This window comes from Oreochromis aureus, linkage group 20 (assembly GCF_013358895.1).
Source record: "Oreochromis aureus strain Israel breed Guangdong linkage group 20, ZZ_aureus, whole genome shotgun sequence".
NCBI lineage: Eukaryota > Metazoa > Chordata > Actinopteri > Cichliformes > Cichlidae > Oreochromis > Oreochromis aureus.
In genome coordinates, this window is record NC_052961.1 from 22,621,710 (window position 1) to 22,643,318 (window position 21,609).

The window sequence follows — 21,609 nt, forward strand, 5'->3', positions numbered from 1 at the left end:
CAGATCTTGCTTTCGATTACCGTGCTCTGACTCTGCTTTTGCAGGTGGGCTGCAGCAAGGTGTACACCAGCACCTCCGATGTCATGACCCATGAAAACTTCCATAAAAAGAACGCCCAGCTGATCAACGATGGCTTCCAGAGGTTTCGCGCGACTGAGGACTGTGGCACGGTCGGATGTCAGTTCTACGGGCAGAAGACGACACACTTCCACTGCAGGTGGATAGACTTAATGTGGTTTCTCCTCAAGATTTTATTTTACAGTATTGAAACCAACTTTTGACAGATATAGTTAAAAAAAAACAGATTCATATATTAAAATGGATCAACTTAAATTTTATTGCATTGTGACTTGCATGTGACAAAAATCATTAGAGCACTTTGCATAAAGAAAATAAAATTAATAATTATGAAAATGCACTTTTTTTAATTCATCATCACCTCTCAAGAATTTAAACCTCCAGCAAAGGTTGGAGGTGGTGATGTGTCACCGAACCGCCCCAGTTATTATTCCACTTCACTGTAAAGTATTTCAATCATGTGGATCCCCTCCATGAATCCACACCTGATCACATTATCCCGTTTGCTTTTCAGGCGCCCGGGCTGCACCTTCACCTTCAAGAACAAGTGTGACATTGAGAAGCACAAGAGCTACCACATCAAGGACGATGCTTATGCCAAAGATGGCTTCAAGAAGTTCTATAAGTATGAGGAATGCAAGTACGAGGGCTGTGTCTACAGCAAAGCCACCAACCACTTCCATTGTATCCGCTCCGGCTGCGGCTTCACCTTTACCTCCACCAGCCAGATGACCTCCCACAAGCGCAAGCACGAACGTAGACACATTCGCTCTTCTGGTGTCATGGGCCTCTCTTCCACCTTCCTGGCACCAAAGGATGAGCCCGAGGAATCCAGCAACGACGACCTAATGGACTTCTCGGCCATCAGCAGCAAGAACTCCAGCCTGAGTGCCTCACCTACAACCCAGCAGTCCACTACTGTACCACACCTCTTGAGCACGCCCACCACTGCTGTCTCCTCCTCATCCACATCGGGCCACGCCCTCAAGCCGACCCCCTCGCTGCCCAGTGCGGGCCAGCGTATGTCCACCCTGCTGTCTCAGACCTTGCCCAGCAACATACCGGTGGCTCTTGCTCTTTCCAACAGCACCTTGGCCACCTCCAACCCGTTCTTCCCCCTTATGTCCAGGCTGCCTCTCCAGCCACCTCCTCAAGCTGCTGGCCTGATATCCGCTGTGTCTTCAGGGGCCCACTCCATGCCCACCGACTCACTGACCCAAGGCTGCTCCACAGTCGGGGCGGATGGAGCCATGCCATCTACCCCAACCTCCTTTGCCACCTCCTCCATCATGGAGAAGATCTCTGCAAGCAAGGGTCTGATTTCACCCATGATGGCCAGACTGGCGGCTGCTGCACTCAAGCCATCCGGCAGCCCAGACACAGGTCAGTGAACAGCCAAGTTTATCTCATATATTAATGATGGATAATATAATGTGAATATAAAGAGTTTAAAAGCAAACTTTAGAGCTACGTCCAAATCCACATGTTTATGATAAGCTGCATGCTTTTTTGCTCTTTGTGGACAAAGAGAGAGCACTCAGAGGTCATCTCTCTAACTGTCCTAGAGCGATGAGAAGGGCAGAAAACCGCTGCTTTCAGGCTTAAAGGGGCATTCCGGAGGCATGGTCCTCTGCTCTCGGCTTGTTATTGTGTTGATCGTTTGTTAGATACCCACAATCCATTTGGAGATAAATGCGCTGACAGGGGAGAGTAGAGCCTGTAAAAGTCTCTTATGATGTTCAGAGTGGGGGCTCCTGGGGGTTGTGTTGAACATGTTTCCTCATCATTGGTCTCTTATCTCTGTCTGCGCCCATTCCAAGCAAATGGAGGTGGAATGAAATTAAGTTCAGAAATTGCGAGAACAAAAAAAAATAATTTTTTTTTCGTATCCTCTATGAAAACTGATAAAAAGAAAAAACAGAAATCACTCAGGCAGAAATGAGTCAATGCAGCAGAGCTAAGAAACAGGCTTTTCTTTTTTCTTTTTTTTTTCACTGATACAAGACCTCAGTCACAGATGCAGTCATCGGCAACGACGCACACTTTTTGAATTTCTGGAAACCTTCTGTTTCCACAAAAACATGTCACCCATAAATTTCAGAGGTAATTGGCTTGTCTATGTTTATCGCATTGCTCTAAACAAAGCCTCTGAATGAAAATGAAGTTAAAGTCTTCAATTGATAATGCACTGCAGCGCATGGTCTCGCATTCAATTGCAGTGCATCCTCCTGCGCTCAGCCTGAGCAGGTGGGGTACGGATTGTAAATGGGACTGCTCCGGATGTTGGGACTGGGAAGGATTACAATTCCTGGTGGTACTCCTGGAGCAGGACAGGCCCTGGGAGAGAGCTGGGGCAGCTGCTCCGAGGAGCCGAGCTGAGCCCGGGCTGTCAGACTGAGCTCCACCTCTGGGCTTCCAGCAGGTAGTCTGGGCCTCCACAGATGGTGCCATCACCACCCCTCTCGATGGCTCACTTAGTTACAGCTCAGATCTCTTTACTGAAAAACAAGTTATTTTAAATAAGCTCTCCTATTTTAATCGCACACATTTTCATAAAAGTTTTAGCGCAGACACAGGATGGGGGGGTTGCTGTGTGGTTTTGTTTCTCATATTTGCTTCATAAAATGTGTGAACAGGACATTTGGGGCTAAAATGAGGAGGAAGTGGTTTGTGCTTCTCTGTCAAAAAGGTGTGAGAAAAGTCACTGTGTTTGTGGCTATTTTTCTCAGTGTTTATTTTTTCTTCGGGTTGTGAAACTTCGCCTCTTTTGCGGTGAATTGTGCATTTTTCCTGTTTCTGCCTTCAGTATTTTCTCAGCTTTTCGTTTCTTTTTTCTTTTCTTTTTTCATTAATGTTCCGCTCTAATTTACCCCTAAGTGTTTTTCCCAGAGATTCAAGCATCTGAAGGGTTTACTAATTAGACACACAGTACAAATGATCTTTCACAAGCTCTGTATCTTATCCGGAGTAATTACATGGTGGTACATTATTCCTGGATAATTTCCAGAAAGAAGCTGCTTTGAGTCAAACTCATTTGTTCTCTCTCTGCTCGCAAAGTGCATGCAAAAAAATAAATAAATTAAAAGAAAAATCACGATGTGCATTGCAGTGAGATTGTTTTGTACTGTGATCTACCTTGAGCAGTCAGCTTATCTTCTGATTGTATTAAAAATATACTTTACTCAGCGTGGCGATCATGTGTGGATCATGTAGTGAGTGGCTGCTCTTGATATAATGTGCTCTCATTTTGTCTGAGAGATGATTTAATTGTCAATGACAAGGCAGGATTTGTCTGGCTAGTTAATTTTGGGTATACTCCTATCAAGTTGGGGGGGGGGGAAGGAAAGCTGGACAGAGACTTGGTAAGCATTCAGTGACCTCAAACCAGCCGCAAAATTGTTTGACTACTGTTTTCCTTTAGCCCCACCCCTGCCCCACCCCCAGCCCCTCCAACCTCGGCCACTGTCAAACTGAACTGACACTGACACTTCCCCATCTCCCAGCTTTCAGCTGACAAGGCCCAAGACTGGCTTTTCCACTTGTATTCTGCCTGATATGTCTCTGGGTCATCTTGTAGCGGAGGGAGGTGGTGGTGTGGGCGGGGAGGGAACTCTGGTTGGTTTCCCCCCTTACGTTGGCTGGTCTTGTTTTCTCTGTAGCAAGTAAAAGGAGAGGATCCCCATCAGGCTCAGGGCCAAGGACACACACTTGGTTGCCCATGACCTTGCCTGTCACAATCCCTCAACACCAGCCCTAATTTTTAAACAACAGATTTCTCACCAAACCAATCGTGGCTGCTGGTGCACTCCAGTTTTAGTGTCTCAGAGGCTACGCTGGGGCTCCCACCCCCTCCCGCTCACATATATATTTTAAAATAAACGACCACTTATTGTCAACCAAAAGCTCTGCTTTCCCTGTATAGCCCCGGGATAAATTAATATTTCAATCCCGCGGGATTGGGAAAGGGGGGGCCAGAATTCACCTTCCTGTCAGCGTTTTTACCTCAGGTCATCCCCTGGTGTTTATTTATTTCAATTCAGCGCTCCTGTCCTCACTCACAGCATTCACTGAATACCTATTTGGAGGCGAATGTGATCGAGGGGTCACGCTATTTGAACCAATCTGATTGGCTGTCAGCTCCAATCTGACCGACATAGCACCCGTGTTCCTTGTGGGTACGCTCAGTGGCATTGGCTGCCGCCCGTTGTCAGGCCAACAAGGAGCCTGGGAAGGTGGGAAGGGAGGGGGTGGCCAATCTGAGACTGCCACTTTCCCTCAGCATTAGCATCTCACTTAATGACCAGTTAAGAGGCAGCCTGGCAAATGAGTTGTGACAAGTGCTGCAGAAAAAGGAGTCTTTTTCCCCCATATCTCCCGCCTCTCAATCACCATTTAAAAGGCTTGACGGCCTGACATAATTTCGCAATAATTATCACTCAGAGTATTCTTTTCGGGCCAGGACAGGAGTCAGATTGGATCTTGTCATAGAGTAATAATGCTGACCAACAATAACTTTGTTGTCTCTTCTCTCATCTGCATCTCTGACTTGATCCTCAGGGAATGGGCAGCCGGCATCAGCCAGCCAGTTCAATCTGGTTCAAGTGAAGCAGGAGCCAGTGGACGTCAACTCCGGGGCTTCCCAAGACTCCACACAGGAGCACAGCCTGGACCTGAGCAAGAAAGAACAGAGGTACAGATGGTAAACTGAGGGTTAATCCAAAGTGAAGGATGGTTAATTAGTGTTTCTTTAACCAATTCAGCCTTATTAATATTGGCAAAATAAAACCCCACAAAAAATCAACAAGAACATCCAGCTTCTCTGAATGATAGATGATGTCTACTAGTTTGGCAGCACTGGTTATATACAAAATATTTAATTTATATAAATGTGCATACAATTAGAAAATCCTCCACATATTTCTCCATTTATTTATTTTTCGTGTGAGTGAGAGAGAGGGATGTTTACATAAACTTTCAACTCCAATCTTCCCTCCAACCCACAGCAGATCTTATTTCTTAAGAAGACAGCATTTTTCTTCTTCATTATACAGGCACACCTTGCGTGATAAATAGTAATATTTACTGTTCTCATGCAAATCTTGACTAAACATTGTTCATTTTCCTTGTTCCAGTAATGAATCAAACGGACACCCTGTACCAGGGAATACATCTCTTTTATCCTCGCTTATGAATAAGGTAAGATCCATCCATCAAACGCCTTTCATCCCAAGACAAATTAGCGGGACACGAAGGGGCCTGTTTGTTTTTTAATGTTTCACGGCTAATAAGATGAGTTTGTATCATTTAAATTTTCCAGCCATTTTTCATAGAGTGTAATTTTCGCTGCACCTCTCACAAATTAATACAATGAAGCAGTAGCTGGGTGCCATGCCAGATATATAGAGATGTTTGTTTTTTGATGAGCTGTTTTGAACTCGCCGTCCAATTTTTCCTCCTCCTTTATACGTTTTCTTCCCCCTGCCTCACTCTACATTTATTCATAGGGTTTATAAATTATTTGATTAAAAAGTCAGCGCAGGAAAAAAAAAAAAAGAAAAGCAGGAAGGCGCTGCCCTCATTTTTTAACAAGTCTAAATGTTAGCGTATGGAAATTTAAATCTGTATATTTTTTTTGTGAAGATTAAAATGGACATTGTCTTAGTCATAAATCTTATCTGACTCGTACAAATATGCCAGGTGGTTTCCATCATGTTGATGATGTAATGGCAGATCAGCCACCATTTATTTACTCTCTCCGACTGATCATGGCTTCCTCCCTCCTTACCCCCGCAAAGCTTCCCGCCTCCGTGCACCTAAGTGCACGTCGTGGTTTTAACCTTTCTCGAAGACACCTTACCTTCACACTTTCAGTCATGGCGCCCAAACGGCGGAGACGAACTGCTGTCTAGCAACTCAACTGTTGTCGTGTCAGCTTTTTGTTGGTTTGCTGCAAGCCACCACATTACACAAAAGGGTTAACAGTAGCTCCCAGAGGATGCTTGGCAAACACGCTTGGCCTGCACTCAAGCAAAAGCCCGGATGTTTGTAAATCTGGCTGCCCTTTTTAGCTTCGCCAAACCATGCGTGTGTGTGTGTGTGTGTGTGTGTGTGTGTGTGTGAGAGAGAGAGAGAGAGAGAAAGAGAATTCATTCTCATACTCTCACTAACATACGAAAGTGCCCAGCTAACCCAGCGCCTGGTGGTTTTTGTGCTGTTTTTTTTGTAGATGTCACAGGTGAACCCTGCCCTCTTCAATGCAATGAACCTGAAGACAGAGCTAGAGGCAGGTGAGGGTGGTGACTCCTCGGAGGCAGCACAGTATCTCAGTAAAGTGCTGAAGAGGCCCCTGGCAGAAAAAGCCACCGAGATCTGGAGGGCATACCTCCGCAGGTATAAAAAACAACAACAACAACAACACACATACACAGGAAGCACATAGAGACACTGGATTCATTATGAGAGTGAGAAAACAGTCAGAGTGTTAAAAAGTAGTGCACGTCCTTGGAAGGTCTTTCCTGTAAATACTATTCCTCACATACTGTATCAGTGGAAACCCCCCCGAAAAATAGAGAACACGTTCTTGCAGGAACTGGAAATGACAGTGCGCTGGTTACAGTATGACGGACCGCAGACATTTACCGTCAGGTGAAGAGTTGAGCCAGGTGTCCTCATAGGTTGCGTTTTCCTTAAACAGCAGTAAATTTACAGTCTTTCTTATCTGTCTCTGTTAAGGTTTGACACGGATGACTTCTGTGAAGCTCAGTGCGACTTCCTTCACAAAGTTCACTTTCACTGCTTGGTAGAGGACTGCGGTGCCCTCTTCAGCACTGTGGATGGGGCTATAAAACATGCTAAGTGAGTGTCACGCTACCCTCGCTCTCTGCATTTTAGTTTTTGGCTTTTATCGATCGGTATAAAAAAGAGCTTCCATCTTGTTTTTCAGCTTCCACCTCCGAGCCACCTTGAAAGTGAAGTCGGAGCCTTCGTTCGGTGAGGGCAAGGACTCCGGTGAGGGCGCCCAGCTGCAGCCTGTTGCCCCCGTCTCTATGGCCAACAACCCCTCCATGGATGTTGCACACCTCTCCTCCTCTGGCGGATACAGCTCTCCTCCCCCCTCCCTGCTGGCCTGGAAGCAGCTGACGGGCAGCATCCCTCAGATGCCAGCATCAATGCCCAACCTGCCATCCAGTTCCCCTCTAGCCACCACCTCTCTGGAGAATGCTAAGCCACAAGTCAAACCTGGTTTCCTGCAGTTCCAAGAAAAGTATGTGGAAACCTCTGGGTTTTGTACACAGCGCCCTGCTTTTCTTCTTACTCTCCACAAGTTGATTAAACGATATCTTCTCTGTTTTTTTCCTCCCCATGCAGTGATCCATGTTTGGCTACTGACTGTAAATACTCCAATAAGTTCCACTTCCACTGCTTGTTTGGAAATTGCAAGTATGTGTGCAAGACCTCTGGAAAGGCAGAATCCCATTGCTTGGACCACATCAACCCGAACAACAACCTGGTCAACGTCCGCGACCAGTTTTCCTACTACTCTCTTCAGTGTCTCTGTCCCAACCAGGTGAGTGTGGCTTGATAACTCAGCCAGGAGCTGAATCACCTACTGTCATCTCCCAGAGGTTTCTAAGCATGAAGTATGCTATCTATTAGACCAGTATTTGAGGTTATTTGACTCAAGGCTTTCACAACCACTGCTCGCCGTCTTCCATCTCTGCTGAGAAAGACAGTCGACTCACCCCAGTAATGCCTGTTTATATGTCAATGATGTCATTTTGACTGCCGCATTCTCCTCTCAGAAAAGGCCAATTTAGCTGATATTACCCAATAAATCATTGTCACTTGCACAGTAAACAAGGCTGTCTGGAATAGGGCAAAAATCAGGGGAATGCTTGGCAAATGAAACCTAAATGGCAGCCCCTGCCTGCTCTCATGAGCCCGTATTTGGAAAACCGTTTAAATGAATTCATTAATGTGTCGAAAATCACCCCTCTCACAAAAGCCCCCTCCTTCTCCTTCTTCTCCCCCCCTCCCCCCTCCCACCCTTAGTCTCCGTCTCCTGAACTGAGAAGATCTTATTTGGCCCGGTCCTTTGGGATCTGGGCCTCGCAAACAGATGGTGGTGTACAGACATGTTAGAGTGGAGGGGTGTTTGTGGGATGCCTGGAAAAGCAAAGTAATTGTACCAAATAACCGGAGAGAAAAAGACTGCGAGGTGTTGATTATGTTTTTTTTCCTTCTTCTTTTTTTGGGGAAGGAACTGTGTGTAGTGTTCGCTTAAACTTTGCACACAAAGAAGGATCAAATAAAAATTAATCAGCTCCTCTGGCTTTCAAACATTCACGACATTTGAGTCATGAAATTGGAAATTATGTGTCTCCACTGCAGCACTGCGAGTTCAGAATGAGGGGCCACTATCACTGTCTGCGGCCCGGCTGCTTCTTTGTCACTAACATCACCACCAAGCTGCCGTGGCACATCAAGAAGCATGAGAAGGCAGAGCGTCGCGCCGCTAATGGCTTCAAATATTTCACCAAGAGGGAGGAGTGCGGGAGGCTGGGTAAGGAAAAAACACTGGAAAAGAAAAAAACTTCTGATCCTGTAAAAGTTTTGTGTCTCGCTGTCTTTGCCTTGCATCAAGCTGTGTCAACCTGAGCGGCTTTTAAAAAATACTTTGCCAGGAGAGATGTGAGGATTAAAGGTGTTACGTTGAGAAAGATGTAGACTAATTTGTGTTGTCTGTTGCAAGAGGATATTCCCCGTGTTTACAAAGGGAGAGAGACCAGTGTTGGCAAACACGGTGTCATGCATTGCGAGTGGTTTAAGAAGCATGAAACAAGTCTGCCTCGTAGGTTTTTGTTGGCGCGTTTTGCATATTCACAATGGCACCTCGACTCCCAGAGGTAGCCTTGCCCGTGCTATATGAGCAATAATGTCAAAGAGGGCAATCACATCCAGGTTGTTTTCTTCTTTCTTTTGCCCCTGTCAGAAATGAGCAATTAGGTTTGTGTTTGTTAATTATCTGGCTTGTCTGGTTTAGCCTGTTTGTGTTGTGAAGCTGCGCCTCACAGCCACCGCTGCCATCACACAGAAATGAATTAAAAGTGATCTGTTTTTTTCAGGCGGTTACACAAGCTTTTCAGAGCGCAGAAACAAAGCAAACAAAACCAGGCCCTAAACAGCTGTTTTTTGTCCCCAGCCTGATCTGCCAAGTGTATTGTTTGGGCTGGAGGGGAAAAAAAACAGAAAGGATTACCACTGCTAGCTCTCCAGTTATAAAGAATTGATGGGTTGCCAGTATCCATGGCAGCAACATTAAACTGAGCACCGCTGCTGATGTTACCTGGTTTCTGTCTCACAAAAGGCCCTCCCGTGTCACGGGGGGTTACTGTTATTTGCTCAACTTTGCGTGTTTAAAGCGTTGTGTGTGCAAAAGCTATTTGATGACACAGACATGTTTTTTTCTCTTAAAGTGGGTGCCATGGTTACTGACATGCTAGCACCTGCCCAGCATGTTACTCTTTCAATTATTTCTGCCTGCTTTTATATAATGGTATTTGATTAACAGGCACAAAACGGCACATTCATTTAATTTGAAATCATAAAGCAATTAGAGCTAGACCGGTTAAAACACTGGAAAAGAGCAGAAGAATATAGAGCAGACAACACCACAGCGGAGAACAAAAGGGGGAAAAATGACAATGGAGATACTTTGAAAAATGAATTTAATATGGGAATAATTGTATATTTACTTTGGTTTGCAGGGGTGTGTGCATTATTGGCCCACAGAAAATGAGAATTTATTTATGTAAATTCCTAATTGAATAAAGCATGTCAGTGTAATAAAAGAGCTCCACAGGTTTAGTGCACAGAAGCCTTGACTTGCTCAGTATGACACCCGAGTGATCTAATATTCCTCCTACATGTACACTCCGAAACACTTTGAAACCCGATCCCTCTTTTGTCACAGCTATATCATGAAATTAAAAAAACCCTAAAAATATTTCACTTGGTGTTTGATGTATCGCGACGCCGTCACACTGATAATATTGCGTGTGGCGCGGGGAGCCTTTTTTTGAACGCCGCACCGGGAGCCAAAGATAAATTAAGCTCTTACTTTATTCTTTTTTATCCTGCAGGTTGTAAGTATAACCAAGTCAACAGCCACTTCCACTGCATCCGCGAGGGTTGCCAGTTCTCCTTCCTCCTCAAACACCAGATGACCTCACACGCACGCAAGCACATGAGGCGGATGCTGGGGAAGAACTTTGACAGAGTCCCATCCCAGGTACAAGCACGCCAACGGCGACATGTGATACATTTTGAAAAGCGGTATTATAAAAATACAGGCTAAACATCTCAACGGTCTGAAGCCTGTGTTGAATAGTTTACTCAAACATATTTTAACAAAGCACACACCCTTTTCCTGGGAGATTAAACAGTGAATAGACTTTCCCTTAACTACTCTACTACTACTCTACTACATATTGTTGTTTTTGCTCATTTACACTGTAAAAACGGAGGAAGGGCTCGATATTGTTCAGTATTCGGGAAACTCGTTTCTTTTTTTTTTAAATAACACTGCATATCAGCTCACCTCTCTTACCTAAACACGGCATTGCACTACCAACTGGGCATATTATGATATCGGTCTTTCTTTTTTCACTATACATTCAGACATATACGGCACAGATCTTTTTTCCTCCCATATTCATTGTGTTGTTCTGCTGATCTGCAGTTCTGCTTTTATTATTCTGCTAATTTCCCTCATGGGATTGATAAAGCATCTGTCTGTCTGTCTGTGTGTCTGTGTTTTTCATCTAAATTTTATGTTCTCACAAACACACCATTGTTTGTGGTTTTTGCTGTAAGAAGATGAAAAAAAAGCTCCCCATCCATTAAGGACTGCTCTTAAAATCTCCCAATATCATAAAATGAAGAGAAAAATAGGGATAAAAACATTTAAAGAAGTGTAAAAACAAATGTTAAGCAGCGGAAGTCCTTTCTCGTTTCGATTTAGTCTTTCTTTTATTCTTTTTAAGGTCATGAATAACAACAGCTGTTAGCGTACTGGTGGTTGCGCCGTCTTTGTAACTTGTGTACCTGGTTTAGTCGGTTTTGTCGGGGTTTTTTTGTTGTATATCTATTTCTTTTTTAACATTCTGTTTCCTTTTTCTGAGTCATATTCAAGGAAAGACTAACAAAGACGTGATGTTCTGTAAAAAAGAGAGTGCCGCTCATATCCTGTCATACCAGTCAATAACAAATCACTCATGGCATTCTTTTGATGAAGTTTCTTTTACACGCAATTTCCTCAGTTAACCTCTGCAGTAGGTGCGGGATGGAGCCTTTGTGGATATAAATGTGGATTTTCTAGTTCTGTTCACACTGTTTTTTTTGTTTTGGCCTTCATATAATAACAAAAGTATGAAGTTCGTTCTTTCAAAAAATACTTCTGACGTCTTGAAATGCTTGGTTGGATGCCAAGAGCCAACACCTGCGCTGATGACTCTTTATAACTCAAGATGTTTGTTTCGTAAGTCTTTGTGTGATAATTTTTTTAAGCTTTTTTTAAAATTTTGTTTTTTAGGTGATGTCACTTGGCCGCAGGGCGGATGAGATGCAGCAGCAGGCATCGGGTATGGTGCACGGGTCCATAACGACCCAGCCTGGCATCAGCTCCAACTTCTCCAACATCACGGATGAGAATGATGACTACATGGACTACATGGGTGGAGGAGGCAGCCCCTTGGGCCTCTCCTCCGAATCCTCTAACCAGGACCGAAGCTGCACCAGCACACCTGTGGGCAATGACAGCTCTCCGGCAGGTAAGCCCACGTGACTCAGACTCTGACACGTCAGCATGTAAGGCCTTTAGCACAGTTTAGTCCACAGGTGTTGTCCACAAAGGTTTTCTACTCGTTGAACATCACGTTTCACTCAGCCCACACGTCACCCAGAAAGCCAGCAAATCATCATCTCATGCATCCTCCAATCACGACTCTGACTTGCAATCAATATACACATTAGTTATAATATATGTGGTTGATGACAATGCTATATTCTTATGTTGGGAGCTGTGGACAAGACCGTTTCCAGTTTGCCCGGTCATCCTCATAAAACCTCCATTTTGTACATCAGTGGTTTGAGATATTGCACTGTATGTAGCTTATTACATTTTCCTCTGGCCAGAGATCATCCCTGTGGCTTTATGTCTACTTTAGCACTTTTAGTGGTTGGAGTTTTGGGAGAAAGGAAATGAGAAACAGCCTCTTTTTCCTCAAACTTATTGAATAAACGGGTTCTCCTCTATATTTTTTCCTAAATCTTAGCCTGTCTCTGATTTTCACATTTCTCCATGTGTTGCCAGAAATATCCACTACTCTCATCGTTGTTGTTTTGGCTGGGTTACTTTGTCTTGAATGGGCCTCATTTTGTATCATTCTCTTATCTTTTATCTTTCCCTTTTTGCCTCCCATCCCTCTGTGTGTGTGTGTGTGTGTGTGTGTGTGCGTGTGTGTGTGCGATGTGGCCCCCGTGTTTGTCTTTGTTCCCGTCTGTGTGTGTTTTCTCCCTCTTGCCTGTCCTTCACCCTCTCTGGTCAACCTGTCTCTCCAGGACAAGGCTGCCCCACCACCACTTCTGCTCCTACCACCCCTGCTGACACTAGCGCTACCCAGAATGCACCTCCTTCTTCCTCTCCTCCTCCTCCACCACCACCACCGCCACCTCCTCTTCCTCCTCCTCCTTCCGCTCTTCAGCCTGGCCTGCAGTCCCAGGCCCCATCCCTCTCTCCTGCTCTCCTCCGACCCCCTCTCCCCTCACTCCCATACCTCCTCTCTCCATCCTGTCTGTCATACTCTCTGCTCAGCGCCTCTCTGGGAGCCACTCGGAGTGTTGTCATGCCAACCAACACACCAGCTTTCAGCCCCATCATTGCCACTCCGTCTCCGGTTAAAAATGACGTCCCTATAGTGCAGGATGCTGCAGGTACTTATCCCCGGCGCAAACCAACACTGCAGCTGTCATTCTCAATTACTGAGTCCTGTGCAGCATTTAACTGTGTGATCCAGCCTTTCTCACTCTGTATTGTTGTTATGAAAAGACTGAAAAAAAAAAGAAAGCATGCAAAAACATATGTGTTGAAATGCTGAAACTTGCATGCTTACTGTGTGGGTACAGTAACAGGAAAAAAAAATGTCTGTAATCACTTGACTTGCACCTTTGTGCGTAATTTCCCTTTTAGTATCACTAGGATTTAGCAAGAGACAGCAGTAAATTTGGCACCTGTTCTGTGAACCCTGGGCCCTGTTTAGCTTCCATTAACAAGGCTGCATCAGCAAGCTCTTATTTAATCTTGCCCCAAGTTTTATCGAGGCCCACCGCTTCCTGTCTTGCAGAACAGGGAGCACATCATTAGCAGTGACCCCAGGGTGTTGCAAAAAGGTGGGTGCCCCTCATAAAACAAACATGGAGATAAGAGGGTTGGTTAAAACTCCCAGCTCCGCCTCTCTTTGGAGGCCCGAGACACCCTGTAAAAGTGTCATGTCTTACAGTCAATCTATCATCCCCCCCCTCCTCCTTCTTTAATCATTCTGGAAATTAGGGATTAAAAAACTAGTGGCTAGCTGTGCTTACTCAGCTGTGAACAACTTCTGGCTGAGCGGGGTCGGACATTAGGGTTTTAACCAGGACAGTCACTTGTTTGTAAGTCTGTGGAGTTTATTATTTATTTAGGATTATTTTTGTTAATGTCCTTATCTCTTGTTTTTAGGCAACACCATCTCCATTCCCACGGCCACTGGTGCAAAGAAGCGCTTCTGGATCATCGAGGACATGTCTCCGTTTGGCAAGCGCCGAAAGACCGCATCGTCACGTAAGATGCTGGACGAGGGGATGATGCTGGACGGATTCCGGCGCTACGACCTCTACGAGAACTGCAAGGACTCCAGCTGCCAGTTTTCTCTAAAGGTCACCCACTACCACTGCACTCGTGAGAACTGTGGCTACAAGTTCTGCGGCCGCACCCACATGTACAAGCACGCCCAGCACCACGACCGCGTAGACAACCTGGTCCTGGACGACTTCAAGCGCTTCAAGTCTTCGCTCAGCTGCAACTTTCCTGACTGCCAGTTTTCAGGCAACAGCACCCACTTCCACTGTCTGCGCTGTGGTTTCCGCTGCACCGACAGCACCAAGGTGACGGCCCACCGCAAGCACCACGGCAAGCAAGACGTGATCAGCGCTGCTGGCTTCTGCCAGTTCAGCTCCAGCGCGGACTGCGAGGTTCCTGACTGCAAGTATAAGCTCAAGTGCTCACACTTCCACTGCACCTTCCCCGAGTGTAAGCACACAGTGGTTGGCATGTCCCAGATGGATTCCCACAAGAGAAAGCATGAGAAGCAGGAGCGAGGCGAGATTCCGTCTGTGTCGCCGAAGCAGGAAGCGGCGCACCACCTGGGAGGAAATGTGGCGGCAGTCCCTCCATCCTCCATGGGTCTGTCTACTTCCTCACACGGTGGCCTCCATGGTTTGTCCCACAACATCAACACCAGTACTCCTTCCATGATCTACCAGACAGGCGGCATTGCTTCTGACTATAACCACTCATACCCGCCATCCTCCATCAACTTGGACAGCTCCCTCAACCTGGGCACAGACACCAGCAGCTCACTGTTTTTCCTGAAGAACGCCGCCGGTCTGGGCCTCAGCGACTCCCTGGACCTCAGCAAGAAGATCCACCACGACGCAGTGCGATCAGCCCACAACCTCTCAACCCAGCTGGGCCTACCGGCAGCTCAGGACGACACCACGGGAACATCCGGGGAGGCCGAAGATGACATGTCACCAGAGGAGGAGGTGCAGGCGGAGGAAGAGGACGAAGAAGAAGAGGAGGAGGATGAGGAGGAAGAGGAGGCAGAGGACGATCTCAACACTGACTCAAACGATGATTCGATGGCGGAGCCTGACGGCGAAAAAGACAATGGCCAGAGTTTCGATGCTTCCGTTAACCACACTGATGCTTCCCAACTGGAAAAGCAAGAAGATGCTGACCCATAAAAAAAAAAAAAAAAAAACACAAAAAAACAACCAAACTGAGTTTAAGAACTGCAGAAAAGTTCTGTGTACTATGAATAAACGAAAAATGAAAGTGGCCTCATTTATCATGTCGAGAGACTTCGGACGACGACAAAAAACAACGAGAGCGTGACGAGAATGATGGCCCAAAACGATTTATTATGATGTTTACAAGATGACCAACATTATTAATTCAATTATGCATTAAAGGAAAAAAAAGATTACGAATGGAGACACACAGAGTTAGGGCCCTGTTTCACACATGGGACAGCAATGTAAAGCATTTTACTACACATCAGTCTTTTTGTGTGCGTGCATGTTTGACTTTAATTTATTTTCATTTTTTCACTTTTTTTGTGTGTGGACAAAAAAGAAAAAAAAAAACACGTTAGAAAAACAAAAACAAATCTCTCTATATAACTATATATGTAAGTGTGTGTGTGTGCGTGCGTGCGCGTGTGTGTGGAAGATAATATACAAAGGAAATTGCTGGCACAGGCGACATGAACTGCAGAGCCGTGGATACATAGAAAAGGGACATGAATCACTAAGGGAAAAGGATGTGTTTCAAACGTTTGATCTTTTTTCTGTATTATTTTATTATTAATTATTATTATTATTATTATTATTAGACACTGAGAGAAAGGGGTTACATTTTGCTTGTTCCCATCTCTTTGGTATTTTTTTTTTCTCCTTTGTTCTCAATGATACGTGGACTCGACCTGTAGCTGTTCGGTCGGTCTCAGCTGCAGTCAGGCGTCCTTTCAAGCCGCCAACCTCGACAGTTCTCTCTGACATTCTGCTAGAAGTGTTTTCAACTAGCACCGACTCCAAGCTTAACCCTTTGTAATTTTTAGCCCCAATGTGCAGGAATCAAGTTTGTGCGTGGGTAGTGCACTTTTCTATTAGCTGACCATGATGATAGATAAGTCATAAGTATATTTAAAAAAAAATATTTTTGTTACCATTTGCATCTTTGCATTAAAAAAAAAATTGTCCTTTTTGTTGTGTTGTTATAGTCAGAAGCATATCGTTCTGTAAGCCGGAGAGGTCTTGATTAACGCCCGGCAAGTCACGCGGGGGATGTTTGGTTGTTGGAGGGGCGGGTGGGGGCTTCAAGACTGACCAGAGGAAATGATGAGTCACTCAGATGCAGCAGCGGGAGGGGTCGGGGTGGGGGTGGGATATAGAGGAAGTGTCAGGGAGTGTGTTTTATGTTGAAACTGTACAGACCGAAAATGTCTCAAAAAAAAAAAACTGAAAAAAAAAAAAAAACGGCATTTTTGTTTTCCATTCACTATGGCTGTGGTTGAGCTCCTGTTGTAATGGTTTTTATTTAATATTTATGTGACCTTCCAAATGAGAAATTTTTAGAGTGTTATTGCACTTTTTAGGTTCATTTTTACCGTCTGGGGAATGAAAAAAAGGAAAAAAAAGAATGATATATATCTTTTAACAGGGAATTTGCTTTAAAGATGTTGTTTTAGTTCACTTTTTTTTTTTTTTTTTTGCTTTGATGCACAAATAGATGTTAGTGTGACAAAGAACTGTTGTTCTGTGGTTTATTTAAAGATTGGTTTTTATTTTTTGCTTCTTCTGTGATTGGACAGTACAAGAATTTTAAAAAAAGGAAAAAAAGCAACGACAACATAAAAAAAAGGAAGGAAACGCGGTGCGTCGGGGAAACGGCGCCCCTGTATGAAACACTAATACGGACTGTGATTTCAATTAATTCTTAAGGAGTTCATAGCAATGCTCACTTACTGTAGTACTAAATTATAAACCTGTCTAAACCACCCTCTGGTTTTTATTGAGCGAATATGTACGACTGAGGAGTGGACACACTGATCATGAATTATCTCCTGAGCTTAGCATTGGATATAAATGATCACAATATAGGGATAAATAATGTGTGTAGATGATATTCCTCCAGATATTGTTTTGAGAAGAAGAAGAAGAAGAAGAAAAAAATAAGGTTGTACAGTATTTTCCTCTGTAAAAAATGACTATATATGAACAAAATGCTCTTTGATGAACAGCTTCCTTTAAAAAGAAAACGGTAAAAAAGGAGAAATGAATAATAAAAAGTTAAAAATTCAAATAGCCTCATCATAGTTTGCTTGTGTGCGTGACCTCTTAATTAGAAGTTGTTCATATTATAGCGGCGGCGGGATGCCGTTACTTGCCGTCTATTTTATTTCTTTTCTCTCAAACTAAAAATACACTGATTTGAATTCATTCATGGATGTTTCTCTCTTATTTATTGATTCATTTGATTCATTGTCATTTTTCTGTGCATGATTCCCCCCACCCCCCGCTCACACACACACAAACACACACACCCACCCCTCCAATCCCTCTCATTAACTGAAAATCTTGGTTTGTATTTACTTTGCTGTGGGCGCAGACTGAACTGTCTCCCGGGACTCTGTTGCAGAGCAGAGGCATTTACTACGTTTGTTTTGTTTTCTCTTCATTTGCTGAGATAACTGCAGGGGCTGGGAGATGTTGTGTACTTGAATTCAGTTTAGTGTGTGTGCAGGTGTGTGTGTGGGTGTGAAATTTTGTTAAAAAAGAAAAAAAAAAGTAAGAAAATAAAGACGCTGTAATTATTATGACGCATGATTGGTAATGCTTCAGCCTGAGGTCATTTTTAGTCACGTGTAGGGGGAAAGCTGCTGCTGCTGGACAACAGCAGGGCAAAAGCAGCACTCCTTTTTTCCCCTCTGTGTCAGTGATACTACTGAAGTGTGTGTGTGTGTGTGTGTGTGTGTGTGTCCTACTGAGAGAGACTGATAAGCTGTGACTGTTCTGTCCCACCTACTCAAACCTGCAGTTCAATCCATAACCTCATTTTCCTGCTTGTTCCTCTATAAACTCAACTTTTTTTTCACCAAAATAGATGAAAACACACACATAAAAAGAAAGAAAAAACATCTGCATTCATGCAGGTAGAGGAATCAACAATATTTGTTGTCAGGGTTGTTCATTCTTCACATTCTGGTGTGAGAACAGGATCAGAGCGAGGACCATTACTGAGATTTAGAGGTCTGCTACTGCTAACAAGATGGCTCTCTGTGTCTTGCTCACTGGTAACAGGGCACATTTATTATTATTACTTTTTTTTTCTCTCTTTAAGCCATGTGCTGGTGTCTCCTCCCAATCCTTCATGTCACCCAGTGGCCAGTGACTCTGTCTGTCCCCTCGTCTACAGCTGTTCCTGTCCTTCCTCCTTCTCTTCCTTGTGATGTTTTTTTTTTTTAATAAAAAAAGAGAAAAAAAAGCACGGGTAAAGGCATCACCATCTGTCAGCCAGCTGGTATCCTGTATATAATCTACCAGGGAAAAAAAAAAAAAAAAAGAATAAACATGAAAATTATATTACACAAAAACCAGACGGAAACGACCTCCAAATCCTGCATAGGCTGCTGCTGAAACGACAGATCGTTTTACTGTTTTAATTAACAGAGTAAAAAGGATGGTATAAAAAATGTGTGTGTGTGGGGGGGTAAACAGAGATGTATTTCCACTGCTGGAAAAATGTAATATGAAAGCAGCCTTCTTACTGCAGAGTAGTGGATAAACAGAGCAACAATTTAGACTTTGTAAAATATATTGCACTTTTGGACTAAAAGCCATCTCCCGTTAGCGTTCAATTTGGCTCGATTTATGAGACGTTTTATATGAAAAGTAGACAATGAAGCAATTTTTTAAAAAGTCTCTACTTGAATTTGTTGCCCTCAGCGCTACTATTCATTCTCGTCGTGTTGCTTATTTCCACTTGGATACAGTGCTGTTCATCTTCATTGTTCTATATTTATGTTTTTGCATGTCTTATGCAAACATTGAGCTTTTCACTCAGTGAAATAAAAAAACCCATACTGAATAACTATAGGCCTGTTTCCGGTGTCAGTGTGTTTTTGAATTAAAAAAAAAAGAAAGAACATGTGTATGACACATCTTTGAGCAGATTCATACCTTCTGCTTTCACACAAAACAACCTCGAGTTTTATGTTTTATAAGCCTCAACTGTGTGTTTGTGTGTGTGTTATTGTGCCAGGCAACACTGACAAGCATTTGGTTGATATGCCAGGAACAGGTTGAGTGAGTGTATGTGTGTGTGTGTGTGTGTGTGTGTGTGTGTGTGTGTGAGCAGCGTGGAGAGGCAACAGTTGAGATGGGAACATACACGACAGGTGTGCACTGCATATGTGGTCACATGATGCCTATAAGGCAGATTAGGGCCCAAACAGATGAAGCGCTGCTTAATGGCAGCTTTTATTAAGTTCACAAAGCGTGGGGGGTGGGAGGGGGGTTGAGCAGAGGAAAAGCAGGTGGCTGGGCCTGTGCACTCGTAAGATGAAGACAGATATTGTACAGTGTAGTCAGAAGAGGGTAGCCACTGTGGAAGGATTTATGGAGATTTGCCTGTCCTGCACTCACTGCCTGCCTGTTCCCCAGTCCTGCAGCAAAAGACAACGAGGGAGAGCTGGGAGAGAAAAAGACTAGCTAGCAGCTAACCATGAAACCAAAGTGGGTGAACATGCATAATGAGAATAAAGTATAATAATAATAAAGGTCAGCCACTGTAACCACACAGAAGGCTCAGAAAGCAAGAAAAAATGTGCAGCATGTTAAATATCAGTCCCAGGAAAACTGACTGACAGCATGGTATTCACAAACTAAGTTAACATTTGAGAATATCCATGCACTTCAGAGAAATGCCAGCTGATTAGGGCAACTAACAGATAACACAATCTACTGTATATACACATACCTGCCACTTCATTAGGGACACCTGTAGCTCATTAAAGCAAACAGCTAATCCGCCAATCACATGGCTGAAACTCATTTAGTGCATGCATAAGCAGGGATGTAGCCACATTTAAAGCTTAACGGAAAGTGTGGTCACATGAACACATGCGCTGTAGTGAAGAGTAAATATCGTGCGCGTTCAAGTGCATTTACAAAATTAGCCTAAAATGTCAAAAGAGCAGGTACTTATAGTGTGAGATATAGATTCGTACTCTTTTAGGTGCAGCTGAAAAAAAAGGTGTTGATGTGCATAATCGTGTCAGTTCTCACTTTGAGTGTACTGCACTGAGGTAAAGTAAAGGTGTGAAATCCACAGAAAACTTTAGATCAGTAAGGCCAACGAAGGCACACAAGATTGGTTGTCTTGAGTGTTTGCACTGTATGCACTTTGTGCGACGACTGCTGACATGAAAGAGCATCCACAGCGCCTTGTGTTACGACTTCAAACGTGGGTACAGTGAGAAAGTGTCCACAGTACATTTCAGTTAAGTCCACATCCCTTTGCCAAAACTGCCTCCAGGCACATGTCACTGAAACAAACAGTGTTCCTGGTCTGCTCTGCCTGTCTCCACCTTTGTTGCTTCCTGTTACTGTAAAGCCACATATGAGTTACTGTAAACTAACTGGCAAATGTTGATTTATTGGAGTGGAAAAATAAAGAAGAATTAAGCCATCATTATCAGGATTTTAATTTTAACAAAGGATAATGTGGATCAACTAGACAGTCATAATGATGAACTTATTATTGCTGACTAAACTCTGCAGTTCCACTTCTTTCCATTTTAGCCTTTATTTGCCTCGATTTTTTGGCTTTAACTGGCCTGTTTTGGTTGTGTCTCCAGGATCATTTCTGGCTCGACATGGCATCATTTACCGCTGAACACCAAGCAAATGGTGGAGACCAAAACAGAACATAAATTCTGCTCCTGTAGAAACCACAAGTTACTAGCCACGTTTTTCGCATTGTACTTACAATGTTGTGGAGAAGAACTACTCTACCCACAATCAGAAATTGAAACCAACCAAGCAGTGATTGTAGAAAGCAATAACAAAGCTATTCTTCACTAAACACACTGGATACTACAAAAGATATTTAAACCTATTGTTATAGCAGAACACACAGTAATGAAAAAGATTGATATAAATGTTAACTAATTTAATCTGTGATTATCTTGAATCGTGAATTTGGGGTGTATTACGGAATATATATATATGTGTGTGTGTGTGTGTGTGTGTGTGTGTGTGTGTGTGTGTGTGTGTGTGTATAAAAAAATCCCAATCAAGTCTTTTGTATGATCATGATTCATTTCAATCCTGGTTAGCTTGGTTCAAAGCTAAAAACTCTTAATCTAAGGATTTTTTCATAACGTCAAGAGTGGAAATGAATCATTTCGAGAACCACAGCCCATAAAAACGCGGGGGATCACTGTTGAGCTTTATAGGGTATGGTTTGGCGTAGTCAAATCCACCCCTCGCTTGTCTTAGCTCGAGGCTTCGAGCCAGGACCAGCTAACCAGCGGTTGACGTCATGGATGGATGGTGACTACGTCCATTTTTTTTCGCACACAATCAATAGTATAAATAGGTAGCTGTGTATTTGTTTCCACTGTGTGCAGTTGGAAAAAGAAAATCAGG

General features: G+C 43.8%; 1 protein-coding gene across 4 annotated transcripts in view; it reads left to right on the plus strand.

Moving 5' to 3' along the window:
* The window catches only part of casz1 (castor zinc finger 1), a 74,628-nt gene extending 57,231 nt beyond the window's left edge, over positions 1-17,397 (plus strand). For 2 of the 4 annotated variants that reach the window (XM_039604600.1, XM_039604601.1), the window contains exons 7-19: positions 45-217; positions 593-1,461; positions 4,636-4,768; positions 5,211-5,274; positions 6,305-6,468; positions 6,811-6,933; positions 7,022-7,342; positions 7,447-7,645; positions 8,470-8,641; positions 10,221-10,369; positions 11,672-11,909; positions 12,700-13,071; positions 13,856-17,397. In XM_039604600.1, the coding sequence (XP_039460534.1) occupies positions 45-217; positions 593-1,461; positions 4,636-4,768; positions 5,211-5,274; positions 6,305-6,468; positions 6,811-6,933; positions 7,022-7,342; positions 7,447-7,645; positions 8,470-8,641; positions 10,221-10,369; positions 11,672-11,909; positions 12,700-13,071; positions 13,856-15,141 (4,263 nt within the window). In that variant the 3' untranslated portion in view covers positions 15,142-17,397. The remainder of the gene's footprint in view (positions 1-44; positions 218-592; positions 1,462-4,635; positions 4,769-5,210; positions 5,275-6,304; positions 6,469-6,810; positions 6,934-7,021; positions 7,343-7,446; positions 7,646-8,469; positions 8,642-10,220; positions 10,370-11,671; positions 11,910-12,699; positions 13,072-13,855) is intronic. The other 2 variants (XM_039604602.1, XM_039604603.1) reach the window with 1 other exon arrangement.
* The last annotated feature ends 4,212 nt before the right edge of the window (positions 17,398-21,609 follow it).